Source organism: Acanthaster planci, linkage group LG09 (genome assembly GCF_054643075.1).
Source record: "Acanthaster planci isolate LZ-2023a linkage group LG09, COTS_SCS, whole genome shotgun sequence".
Lineage (NCBI taxonomy): Eukaryota > Metazoa > Echinodermata > Asteroidea > Valvatida > Acanthasteridae > Acanthaster > Acanthaster planci.
This window is the reverse complement of record NC_141785.1, coordinates 19,375,935-19,388,436: the sequence shown is the minus strand read 5'-3', so window position 1 is coordinate 19,388,436 and position 12,502 is coordinate 19,375,935. Positions and strand designations below refer to the sequence as shown.

The 12,502-nt window shown below is 44.1% G+C and overlaps 1 protein-coding gene across 2 annotated transcripts; it reads left to right on the top strand.

Moving 5' to 3' along the window:
- Positions 1-94: 94 nt before the first annotated feature.
- LOC110976677 (uncharacterized) lies at positions 95-5,682 on the top strand. 2 transcript variants are annotated; one of them, XM_022230164.2, is made up of 6 exons: positions 95-212; positions 1,503-2,182; positions 2,874-3,022; positions 3,310-3,434; positions 4,446-4,556; positions 4,812-5,682. In XM_022230164.2, the coding sequence occupies exons 2-5, from the start codon at positions 1,552-1,554 to the stop codon at positions 4,525-4,527; spliced, it is 987 nt and encodes a 328-aa protein (XP_022085856.2). In that variant the 5' UTR covers positions 95-212; positions 1,503-1,551; the 3' UTR covers positions 4,528-4,556; positions 4,812-5,682. The 2 variants fall into 2 exon arrangements, with proteins under 2 accessions (XP_022085856.2, XP_086997066.1); XM_087140940.1 differs by having other exon boundaries at positions 4,446-5,682.
- Positions 5,683-12,502: the final 6,820 nt, after the last annotated feature.

Below are 12,502 nucleotides of genomic sequence, written 5' to 3'. Positions count from 1 at the left end.
TGCAAGCATATTTGGGCTATATGCGATTTTTAAAACACAACTTGGATGAGGGCTAGAAAAATAAGGCTGGTTTTGGTAGCCCAACAGATAAGATCGTGCAGTACGTGCGGAACCAATCGAATATGAATAAGATCTGGAGCACCGAAACGCTGCGATTTTCCACTCACGAAAGTTCGACTGCCGGCTTCATCAACTCCATTGTTTATGCTAAAGTAAACGAACATGGGTGGGCATTTTGAGGAAAGAGTTCCATATGCATGTACATGTACTCCAGCACCTGATGCCCCTGTGCACAGTCCTAATGAGACTTAATTACAAATAAATATAATGATCACTTGTCTCAAAAAACCTCAAGTGTTTTCTAAGTATCTAACCTAGTATTAAGTTCTAACGTGGTTGTTATAGGCCCTAATTCAGGAAAAATTGGTGTTGTCTACATATGGAACTCTTTCCATTCTGGTAGTGTAGAAATTCCGTTTTTTTCTGTAGACTTTTTGAGGAGGATTGACAAGCTGACAGTCAGTGAGGTACAACTGTAGAATACAGGGCCACTGGGCTTGGATTTTTCGACCGTCACCATTCATTTTGTGTTACTTTGTTCTCAAAAAGAACTTGGGAGGAGTTTTTTTTATGGGGGAGGGGACTTTCGTAGGGGAGACATATAACCTGTTGCAGGGGTTGATGTTAATTTGTTAAATTCGATGAATTTAAAATTTCAGGCTTTCTTAAATTTATTAAAACTATATAAATATTAAAAATAAATTAAAAATAAATAGAGCTATTATTACAAAAAATAAATAAATTGATAAAAAGTATTTTGTGTTGATATTTGTTTTATCAAATTAGTTTTGAAAGCCCCTTGAAAAAATCTTTCACATAATCCTTGAGGAGATGGTTTAAAGTCTTTGAAATTGAACAAAGTTAGGCAGAAGCTGTTCCGTATTCAGTACCATCACCAGGCTTCAAAACAAGTAACAATTAATGTGCATTTATCAGTAATTGGGAATCAATTTTCAGGTTTATTTTCTTAGTTTCAAAGCCATTTTCACAGATGATCAGTTATGTGCGCATAGCTAAATAAGTGAACTTACATTCTGTTTCAAAGTGGAAGTTGATATTTTGACAAAGAAAAAACCAGGGAGAACAGTTCACAGCCAAAAACTGAACAATGCTCTCCAGTTAACCAGGCAAAAAATTCAATTGCTGCCTGTAATGTAAACAATATTATGTTTCTTCAAGCACCATTAAGATGTACTGTATGAAGCATGATTGCTAAATACAGAGCCACTGTGTTGCTATTACTGCTAACATGTCTGCCAAATTTCTCTTCATTGTCAAACTGAGCTGGAGATTGGGGTTAGAGACCTGTACATGTACGTTACTGAAAATCAGCTTTTGTTGACATGATTCAGCCTAAGGTACTGAAGAGATAGTTGGAACAGTCGGCCCTGTTTAACTGGTTTTTGGATGCAATAAAGGGAATAATTATTTGTCTTTTGCAGCCTGAATCGTCCACCTTCGTACCTTCCTGGCAGCTGATAACAATTTGAGATGGATTCCAAATCCTTGCCTACCTCTACAACCTCGGATGGGGATTTTGTTGACAGTCCAGCCGGAAACATGATCCCACTGGACACGGTACTGAACCTCCGGCGAATAGACACCGGCGGTAAGCTCTATCGCTCAGCCAGGCAGGACCGCGCCTCGCCCGATGACATCCAACGCTTGGACGACCTCGGCATCCGCACTTTTTTTGACATGCGCAGCCCCAGCGAGTACCTGGGTGCGCGACATGGACTGCTAAAAGTGAGAGCACTCGACCACTGCGTCCGAGTGGTTGTGCCACAGCTCCCAAACCCCAAGACCAAGCCATACCCAACCATTGGCGCCATTCCGCTGAAGGACTTGAGTGGGAAACCAGTCATCAAACCCGAGCCATCGTCCCAAATTCCCAGGCAGCGATACCTCGTCAACATGCTCCCCTTGACGTTGGTGTTCGCTGTCTTCTCCATAGCCCCGATCTACAAAAGTCTGCTCTGCATCTTTTTCATCCTCATTGATGCTGTCCTCGGTACTGGACACAAATATTTGCTGCGATTTTTCTCTCCTGAGGTCAATCGCGTTGGCATGGCTGGAGTGTATTGTAGCATTCTTGAGAATGGAGGCAAACAGTTGTGTTTCAGTAAGTCATGAGGGACCAAGTTCTGTTACCATAAGAACATGTTTATACTTTCCTCTTTTTCAAAAACATTGGACAGATTTTGACTAATGCACTGAATTTTCAGATTTCAACGGAATACAAGTTAAGAATCCACGGAAGCTTCACATTTAGCCTTTCGGTGACATCTTTAGATGAAAATGGCACTAACTTTAGGTCTAGCCTGAGTTTACTTACCAACATGTTTTCAAAATTTAAACGGACTTGTCTACACTAATGCCCACTCAGTACAAAAACCAAAAGTTTTGTGGAACACCCCAAATTTGTGCCAAAACTTTCTTAGAATCTTGCCAACTGTTTTGCTAAGTGTTTGGTCTTGCACCGCAGTTTATCACACACTAGTAAAAGATGTGCCATCTAGCGTCATTATGAAGAACACTCTTACTGACAAATTCTCAGTTTTTCAAGGAGCAAATTCTGAGGATCCCAATCTCTTGAATTCTGGGGTGTTTTTTCAGTCCTTCCTTAAAATGGTTCTTAGTATAACAATGTAATTTTATGTTGGTACCAGCAACTTTGCTTTAGCAACTGCTGTAACCAGAGTTCTTTGTAATTTCTAACAGCTGGTATTTCCGTCTTATTCAATGAACTTCCTGGCTGTATTTATTCCTTAAAGACCCTTGGTCTGGATATTTTTGTCTTCTCTGTTCACCAGTCTTGAAGACCATCTCGGACCCAGCCAATCTCCCTGCATTGCTGTGCTGTGCGCACGGCAAGGATCGGACAGGAATTGTGACGGCTATGATCCTAAGCATTCTGGGTAAATCAGACGAGTACATTGCTGAAGATTACGCTTTGTCAGTGGTAAGCGCCAATTTTAGTGTAATTTTTCTCAATTTACTGTCGGTAGCAATATTCCATTACCATAAAATATAAAATCAAAATAGTGATGGCCAAAACAGCAGTTACTATTCAAACCCTTATTTAGGACTCGGCTAATTTGAATAATTTGATATTAATATATTTTGTTTTATTAGATAGTCTAATGGGTTTGAATCCCAGCTAAGTGACTAGTTAAGGTTGGGCTTGGGTAGATTTGTGGGGTTAGCATTTGTAATTGTCGTTTTGCTAATTTGTCGTCTTTAACACAGGAAGGGCTGAAGCCTGTCCAGTCACGCGTCCACGGAGAATTGGTGACCCAGTACAACCTGGACGAGTCCTTCGCGATGGCTAAGAAAGAGACGATGCTGAAGACGCTGGCATTGCTCAGGGACAGGTGAGCCAGTCTAGTCCGAGAATGGGGACAGGACAAAGTCTCCAAGTCCTCACAACATCTTCACTGTCTGCACTCTGTTTGACATCTGTTATGTTCTGGTCCTCAGAAGGAAAAGCATGCTTGTACATGTACATGTGCCGAACCAAATAGAACTTAGAGGGGCTCAGGTCGTCCCAATTAAATGTTGGTTTCAGACATTTGTACTGGGGTTGCCCTGGCAACATCTGAAGCCAAGTCGCTCTGGTGTCGTTCCCACTGTCTTCAAGTGTTGATATTTTGCCTGCTAGCACACGTCGTTGCTCCTAATTGTGCTAAACGACGCACTTTTGCCGCACTTAATTCAAAATTTGCTTTTAATTTGGTTTGGCGGGACTCTAGAATGCCTGTCTGAAACGGGGGTAAATGACACAAAACACATTAAAGGAGGCCAGTAAGTTACTGTTATTTTCACCATGTTTCCCCGATGGTTTTCCATTTTTTTTGACAAGTCTTGAGCTCTCTACATTTTAAAATGTAGAGCTCTTTGTCGTTATATGCATCGGGGGGGGCTGAAACTGGACTGGAACCGTAAGAGTGATTTCTGTTTTGAAAAAAAAAAAAGATACTGTTGTTATACCTCGTGATTCGGGACAAGCTTTTGCATAGCGACCACCATCTCTGGAATGGACTGGTTCCTCTGTGCCCTTCTTATCCATTGAAAACAGTGTATTGGTGCAAAAGCTTTCCCCAAATCATGAGGTATAGCAACAGTGTCTTTAGTATGGAGACTTCAAATTGTTGTGTTTATGTGAATTCAAAGAACTCAGTGTACCAGTTTTTATTCAAACTTAATTCACAAAAAGCTTATTGGTGTGGGCTTTGCGTGGTGATTTATCTTTGACAGATAGAAACATTTATTGTTGGAGTGATTTTTTTTCAGTCTAGATGTGTTAGTTTGATCAAGTGAACCACAATGTGAACCTATCGAGTTTGTTCATAATGAGCCATTTAATTTCTCACTCTATGTTAAAGGTACGGATCGGTGGAGAACTTTCTGGAATCCATCGGTTTTAGCGGGGAGGACCAGGAGAAATTACGCCAGGTGCTTTCTTGAGAGATTTTCTGTAAGTTTTGAGGTAGTGCGTAAACACAGGAAAATAACCACTTTACGTTAGACGTCGACCAAGGCCAACTTAGCCCACCAGATTTCACTTACACAGCTTAAGTAGCAAGCAAAAGAAATAACCCACTAACCACAGACAAAAGTAGTCTCCTTACATCTCAAATCCACCTGAGACTAGCCTAAATACTTTAAAGGGTCCATGCTATATATTTTTTCTTTTTATACAACTTTATCCCCTTTTTAAGGTTTGAAAAGGGCACTTTTTAAAACACTTTAAATTGTCTATACTTTTCTTGGCAACTGAGGGCGCTGTTTCTGTGATGTCATTTGGGAAGACATTGTACATTTTATCAGTTTTATTATTAAAATATTGTTACCTGAATTTTTTCTCATCAAAAAACGTGGGAGAAAGGGTTGCTCATATATAGTAAGCTCATCACCATGCACAACAAAACTTTAAATCACCCAAAAACAAAACAAAATGTAAGACACAAAAAAGGTGATAAGATGCCAGCAGTTTTGTGTGTACAAATCAATGCAACAGAGAGGTTGTTCTCCCTGAAATGTGGAATGACATCACAGTTTTGCTCATGAATATGAAAATTTGCATCAGTAAGTTTTTAAACCTAGCCACACTAATATCGAAAGACTGAAGATGCATTTCTAAGAGTTGAAGTAAGAAGTTGTATTGCATGGACCCTTTAATGCATGAATCAGCAGTTGCTTTGCTCGTAAAGCTGTTAATTTATTGATGCCGGTGAATAATTTAGAATTTGGGATTTTTTTACATGCTTATGTTTTAAGCCATATTTGTAAAAAAATGAATGTGAGGCATGGAACTCAAAGTAGTCTGGCACCACCCCTTTTAGCAGTTTACATTCAATAGGATAGATTCAAGGAATATTGTCGTAAATGGCTTCTTTGTGGATAAGATCTGTTGAAACTCTCATCTCTTATTATTATTTTATTTCTTAAAAGTTATTCTTTCGGGAAGTCCAAATTGATCAAGTTACTCGTGGTACATTTGTGTAATGTAACAGGAGAAGTAGATTAAATTATTGACCGTCTCTGAGCTGTTCAAACAGTTGGTTTGTAACTTGTAACAAGTGAAACTAATCAAAATTTGATGCCCATACATGTATGTAATTTTAATTTATTTTATCGCTATGGGATAAAATGCATTATTCACCACAACGCACGTCGTTTAGTCATTGAAACAGTCCTGGTCATCTGGCTTATACCATGGTGAACAAGGCACTACTGTCTCACCCATCACGGTCTTGCACTAGCTGGCTTAATGGGATCAGCAAAGTGGCTGCATGGCCTTACATCAATCAACAGAGGCCTCAGAGGGTTCAGAGAATGTAGTACTTCTTCCGGGCTCAGACACCTAAACTGTCTCGAGGGGAATAATTGGTGAAGCCAGAAGGCCACAAGGAAATAACGGTTGAACCACAGCAAGTTTGGCACTAAAAATGGGCCACTTCGGCTTAGATTTTCAAGGCGGCAACACACAAATTAAACTCTGCTGGTTTGAATGCTGCTTTTGAACAACGGTTGTTCTCTATCGCCGTGCTGTTTCAGCCAAGGGGGGATTCCCTTGTTCTGTGTCTGACATTTCCTTTACACATGGAAGAGGCAACCCATATGGATTGCTGAAGTTACTACTTGAAATTACAGGCGTCGGCTTGCGGATTGGTTTACTGGGACTGCGTGCGAGAGGTTTGCGACATTTCCTTGGCGCGGACAAGCTGCTGAGGTTGCCAGCACCTTTCCCCAGCTGGGTTGCCGAGCACCAGTCACGGCGTAGTATGCCCCGACAGCAGCAGCCACGGAAACGCCGGGTCCAACGGTCGCCTACACCGTATGCCCCTCGTCCCCGCGGCCGGCCCCGCAAGTCCTCGGCTGCTGAGTCCAGGTCTGCGCCTACGAGTGCCAGTGCCTTCACCACTACGGTCGAAACGGATCCAGCCAACCCATCAGTCGGCAGATCGAGGGCGGAGGATACCGGTTCAGCGACGTCCCCCACCCCAGTGACGAGCGGACAGGCCGGGAGTCGCAGCGCAGGTTCCGCCGGAAGCGGATTGCCCGGAACTTTCACCTCTTCAGGTGGTGAGTTCAGTTCAGTTGCATTAGGACTGCAACCTGACGCAACGACACGCCAGGACAATGCTGGGGATTCCCCGGCTGTAGGGCTTGCTCTAAACACGGCTTTAGGCCCAGGCCAGCCTCAGATCGAAACCGATAACGTGGCAATTACTCAGGCCCAGGCTCATCAGATCTCAAGTACAGGCTTAAGCAACTCCCCTTTTCCAACTTGGGCGATGGCCAACAATTCTCTCAATTCTCCAGTAGCCCTGCCCGCTATTCCTAACGATTTCGGAAACACTAGACCTGTCCCACTGCTCGCCATGGGAGAAGGGGCTCCCCTTGATATTCACGTTCCGCAGTCAGCCAAAGAGAAGATTTGGAACGGAAAATATGTGGATATGGCGTTACTATATCGTGACAACGCTCTTAAAGCGCTGGGGGCCGCTTCCGAGCTGACCTTAGCTGTCGAACAAGGCCGTGTAGTTTTTAAGCCAGCGACGACGCACCCGCGTAAAATCGAGTCCGTTGATAAATGGCTCAGTGCCTTTCATGTGTTTATGGCAATTTATGCAGTGCGTCACCCCAGCCGCATATTCGATTTATTGAAGTATGCGGAAATTATCCGCACTGCCGCCGCGCAATTCCCCGGCCTAGGCTGGCGCAATTATGACGAACAGTTCCGTTTGCGTATGGAAGTAAACCCCTCTCGTTCTTGGGCTACCATCGACATGGAACTGTGGGTTACTGTTGCAGCCGTTGGTACGTTATCTTCAGCGTCAGCCCCAGCGGCAGTCGCTCGGACCCAACAGTACAATAAACGTGTCTGTTTTCCCTTTAACTCCCCAACGGGTTGCCGGTGGGCCTCGTGCCGGTACGTCCATAGCTGCACTCGATGTGGCCGTTCTGGACACGGGGCGTCCGACTGCAGAATAGCTTTGGGGCTCGGGCCCGCATTTCCAGCCACCCCCGGTCCCGCGCACCAGCCGATTGGTCCCGGTCGCGCTTCACATGCGTATACGCGTTACACGAAGACGCCGTTGGCAGCGTCAGGCGCACGGCAAGCGGCTCGGCCGGCTTTACCCAGTACAGTAACAAGGCTGGACACGCACAATGTGAGCGATAACAACCGCCAATCGGCGGGTACTGCTAACGGGGACAGAAATACTACTTTTCGTCCCCCCAACACCCGTTAATATCGTAGTCCTCAAGCAATGGTTGTCGGGTTATACAGATAAATCGGCGGCTAATTTGCTGTATAACGGTTTTGCAAACGGTTTCTCGCTGAGCTATCATGGTCCGAGGGTACGTAAAGATTCTGATTGCCTTAAGTCCGCGAAGGGTAGGCCAGAAATCGTCCTCCAGAAATTACGCGATGAAATTGCATTAGGCAGGATTGCAGGTCCCTTCTCGGACCGGCCATTTCCAAATCTTCAGTGTTCACCTATTGGTCTCGTGCCAAAGCACCGACAGGGCTCTTTTCGCCTTATTCACCATCTCTCCTATCCACTAGGTGAGTCTGTGAATGACTTCATTGATAAGGACGAGTGTGTAGTTCATTATGCATCATTCGATACGGCTGTCGATTTAGCGATGTCCGCCGATTCAGCAACATGGCTAGCAAAAACGGACATTAAGTCGGCTTTTCGGTTGCTTCCCGTCGCCCCTTCTGATTATGAATTGCTTGGCTTCAAGTTTCACAATCAGTTTTATTATGATAAGTGCTTACCCATGGGATGTTCGGTGTCCTGCAGGCTTTTTGAGGCATTTAGCACCTTTCTGGAATTTCACTTTAAGCAACTGTCGAACACTCAAACTGTCACCCATTATTTAGACGATTTCTTGTTTATTGGGCAGTCCAAGCGCTACTGCCAAGTGCTGCTTAATACCTTCCAGGACATGTGCGCCCAGTTGCGAGTGCCGCTAGCTGCAGAGAAGACCGGGGGCCCCAGCCAGGTAATTACTTATCTCGGTCTAGAGATCGATACGGTTAAGCGCGAAGTCCGAGTACCACACAACAAAGTGCTTGCCCTCCGGGAGGAGATTCAGTCATTTTTGGGTCGGCATAAATTGTCCCTGAAAGAAATCCAGTCCGTGGTGGGTTCCCTTAATTTTGTATGCCGCGCAATTGCGCCAGGACGGGCGTTTACTCGTCGGTTGATTGGTATGTCCCGCGGGCTGCGGAAGCCCCATCACAAAGCCCGCCTATCTCACGGCGCGAAACTTGATTTACGTATGTGGTTAACCTTCCTTAAGCACTTCAACGGGGTTTCCCCATTCCGAGATCGGATCTGGCGCGACAATGACGCTTTAGAGTTATTTACAGACGCTGCTGCAAGCATTGGGTTTGGTGGGTACTTCAGCGGTCGATGGTTTCACGGGCGTTGGTCCCCTGAGTTTAGGGCGCTATCCCCGTCGATAGCATACTGCGAGTTTTATCCACTAGTGATTGCAGTGCATTGTTGGGGTTCCCAGTTAGCTCAGCGCAAAGTGCTTTTCCGCACAGACAACGAAGCAGTAGTGCACATCATCAACAAACAGTCATCCACTTGCGACCAGATCATGCAGTTAGTGCGAGCTTTTGTGTGTCAGTGTCTGCGGTTCAATATCACATTTCAGGCCGTGCATATCCCCGGAGTACACAATGAAATTGCCGATTCCCTCTCACGTTTCCAGGTGCATCGCTTCCGGGCCTTGGCCCCACAGGCGGACATAGCAATGACACCGCTCCCCGACCTTCTCCGGGTGTAATAGAAGGTGAGATGCATCGGTTATTGGTGGCTGCTTCAACAGCAAACACGCACAAAACTTACCGGACGGGTTGGCGTGCGTTTTGTTCATTTATGGGCCAACGACCTAATGAAACTAACTGTGCTTCAAGCAACGATGTTCGGCAGTTTATAGCATGGCTGTCCCTCCAGCGTCTTGCCGCGTCAACTATAACTACTTATGTATCGGCGGTGGGCTATTTTCATAAGCTTCAAGGTTGGCCCGATCCCACGCGGGATTTTCTGGTGGCGAAATTATTGACAGGTTGTCGCCGGGACAAACCGGGTGGCGATGAACGGTGGCCAATGACCTTACCGTTATTGACCGATATCATTAACGCACTTCAGCATGTGTGCCCCACAAGCTATGAAGCTGCGCTTTTCCGGGCTGCCATGTTATGCGCATTCTTTGGGTTTATGCGCATAAGCGAGTTCGCTGCAGTTGCCAAGTCTAACATCCAACAATCACTCCTCCATGTGTCTGACGTACATATTCAGGAGGCAGATGATGACAATGCAGCGGTGTTCATTTCCCTCCGGCATACGAAAGCTAATCAAACTGGCCGTCCTCAAGTTATTCGCTTGGTGCGCTCAGTTGATGAACGTGTCTGCCCGGTCCGCGCGCTGACAAACTTCTCACGGATTCGCCCCACATCGCCCGGCGCGTTCTTTTGCCACTTTGGGGGCGAGCCACTGACACAGTATCAATTCAATGCCACTTTAAGAAAAATTCTTTGTTTTTTAGGGCTTGCAGACACCCACTTTCGCTCCCACTCCTTTCGCATCGGAGCGGCGTCAACCGCATTCGCCTTGGGTTTTCCCCTTGAGCAGATCAAGACAATGGGCCGCTGGCGTTCGGAGGCCGCACAGCGTTATATTCGCCCGCTGATATCGTGTCATTTTCCCGACGTGTAGTCAGCCAGAGACAATTGCTGGTCTTGTGTGCATAGCCTAGAACTTTCCACCTTTTGGATGATATTATTAAGGATAAATAAATAAAAAAAAAAAATAATAATAATAATAAGAATAATACTACCACTATTAATCATAATAAATAAAAATAAAAATTAAAAAAAAAAAAAAACACCCATATATATCGATATATACATATGTATAAACTACTGAAAGTAATACTCATATTTAACAGCAACAACGGCACCGGAACATTCCTGGTTCCTCTCCCCTTTGTTCACAGGGGATGTTTGGATACTTGGAGATTCCATCATAAGTCGAGCAGAGACCACACTCCGGACTAGGCACGACGTCCGCTGGAATGGCCTGGGTGGAGCGAAATATGGTGACGTAACCAAATTAATGGCGGAACTCGCAGCAAGATGGCCTTGTCCGGCCATGCTAATCGTCCACTTAGGCACTAACGAGTTGGTTCAGACCGATTTTTTCTGTTTCCGACAAAGGCTGGCACTTTTTATGCGAGAGTGTCTTGACACTTACCCAGAGGCGCAGTTGGTTTGGTCAGATATTTTACCGCGCGCCTGTTACTTTGGGTCTACTAATCCATCAAAAATGGAAAAGAAACGCCGCGCGATCAATAGGTGGGCATGTTCGCTCGGTAGTCGACTGGGAGTGTCAGTGCTGCACCACCCTCAGTTCCGATGGTCGGAGTTCGCATTGTATCGTTACGATGGTGTCCACTTATCTGACATGGGCAACGCGTATTTTAGGGCCAACTTAGAAGACTACATCATTACTGCCTTGGAAAAATAGAATCGTTTCCCGGGATGTGGGCCTAATGGGTGGCATTGTGCAAGTGTTTGAAAAGGGAGGCTCGAAGTCCGGGCGGTCGTCCCAGTGGGGCGCGCGTTGCGCGTCTGGCGGGAACTACCTGGGAGCGACACGCAGTTTCCGAAGTAAACAAATAAACAATTTAGGCGAATTATCTCGCAGTGATTATAACGTAATTTTAAAAAATCATATTAGCATTAAAAATGCTTATGTGTGATGCTAAGTTGTTTTTATGACAGGTTGGAAATTATACTTGCCAATTTCCAAGGCTTTCTCTTTACAGTGGCTTAAAAAGGCATATATGTGATTTCAAGTTTATGCATAAATTTGCTGTTAGTGTGTGGAATTTAGACATTTTACATTTTGTGATATGCTTGATCGCAAAAATACGACTTCTGAAACTTGTGAAAAGTCTCAGGCAATGTGGTTTGAAGGGTCAGAAAGACGGGTTCAGAACTTTTGTCCAAAATATGACGCAGCTGATATGAAGGGTGAGCACTGCACGCACCTTTCCAATTTTTTTCTCTTTTTTGTGTTTTGTTTGTTTGTTGTTGTTTGTTTGTTCGTTGTTGTTTGTTTGTTCGTTGTTGTTTGTTTGTTCGTTGTTGTTTGTCTGTTATTTTGGGCATGTGTATTCAGCTGTTTGGTTGTGTTTTTTTTATTTTAGTACTACAACCTGTCAAGAATCAGTATTTTGCCAATTGATTGAACAAATCCACCAAATGTGTAACAATAATATATACTATAAAAGTTTTGACGATTATGAGCTGTATTATTTTTGAATTTAAATTTAGTACTGTTGAAAAGATCACAAAGCAGCAAAAGTACAACGTATTTAAGACATTTTGTAGAGAAATATACATGTAGATGATGTTGTTGTAGATTTTACATACTTTATATTTTGTGTCATTTATTGCAGATACAACAGTAGTTTTACATGCAGAATAATACAATTTTCCAAATTAATGAACACTGTGATAACTTGTATAGAAAAGGTAGGAAAAAAAACCTGCCAAAACAGGTGTTTGTAAAGGTTTGTCAAACCACAAAAGAAACTCGAAAATATGTGCAATTCTGTCAATGAGCTATAAAAACTTTGAAATATTTGTCAACCCATTGTCTTTAGCTCCTTGGGCTTCAGAAAAAAAAAAAGCTTTCCAAACTTATGCGATGGTGTTGCAGACCATTTGCTAGTCTGAGTATCACCCATTCTACAGTACCAGTTGTGTGCAGCATTGTCTGCAAGCAAACTCCATAACGTAGACTAACGAGTTGCATAGTGTTAAACTTTGGGTCGTCATACCCCATGCAACGTAATAGTATCTCTTCTACACCGTAGTCTGTTTACCTCTGAATGTGTAGAGACA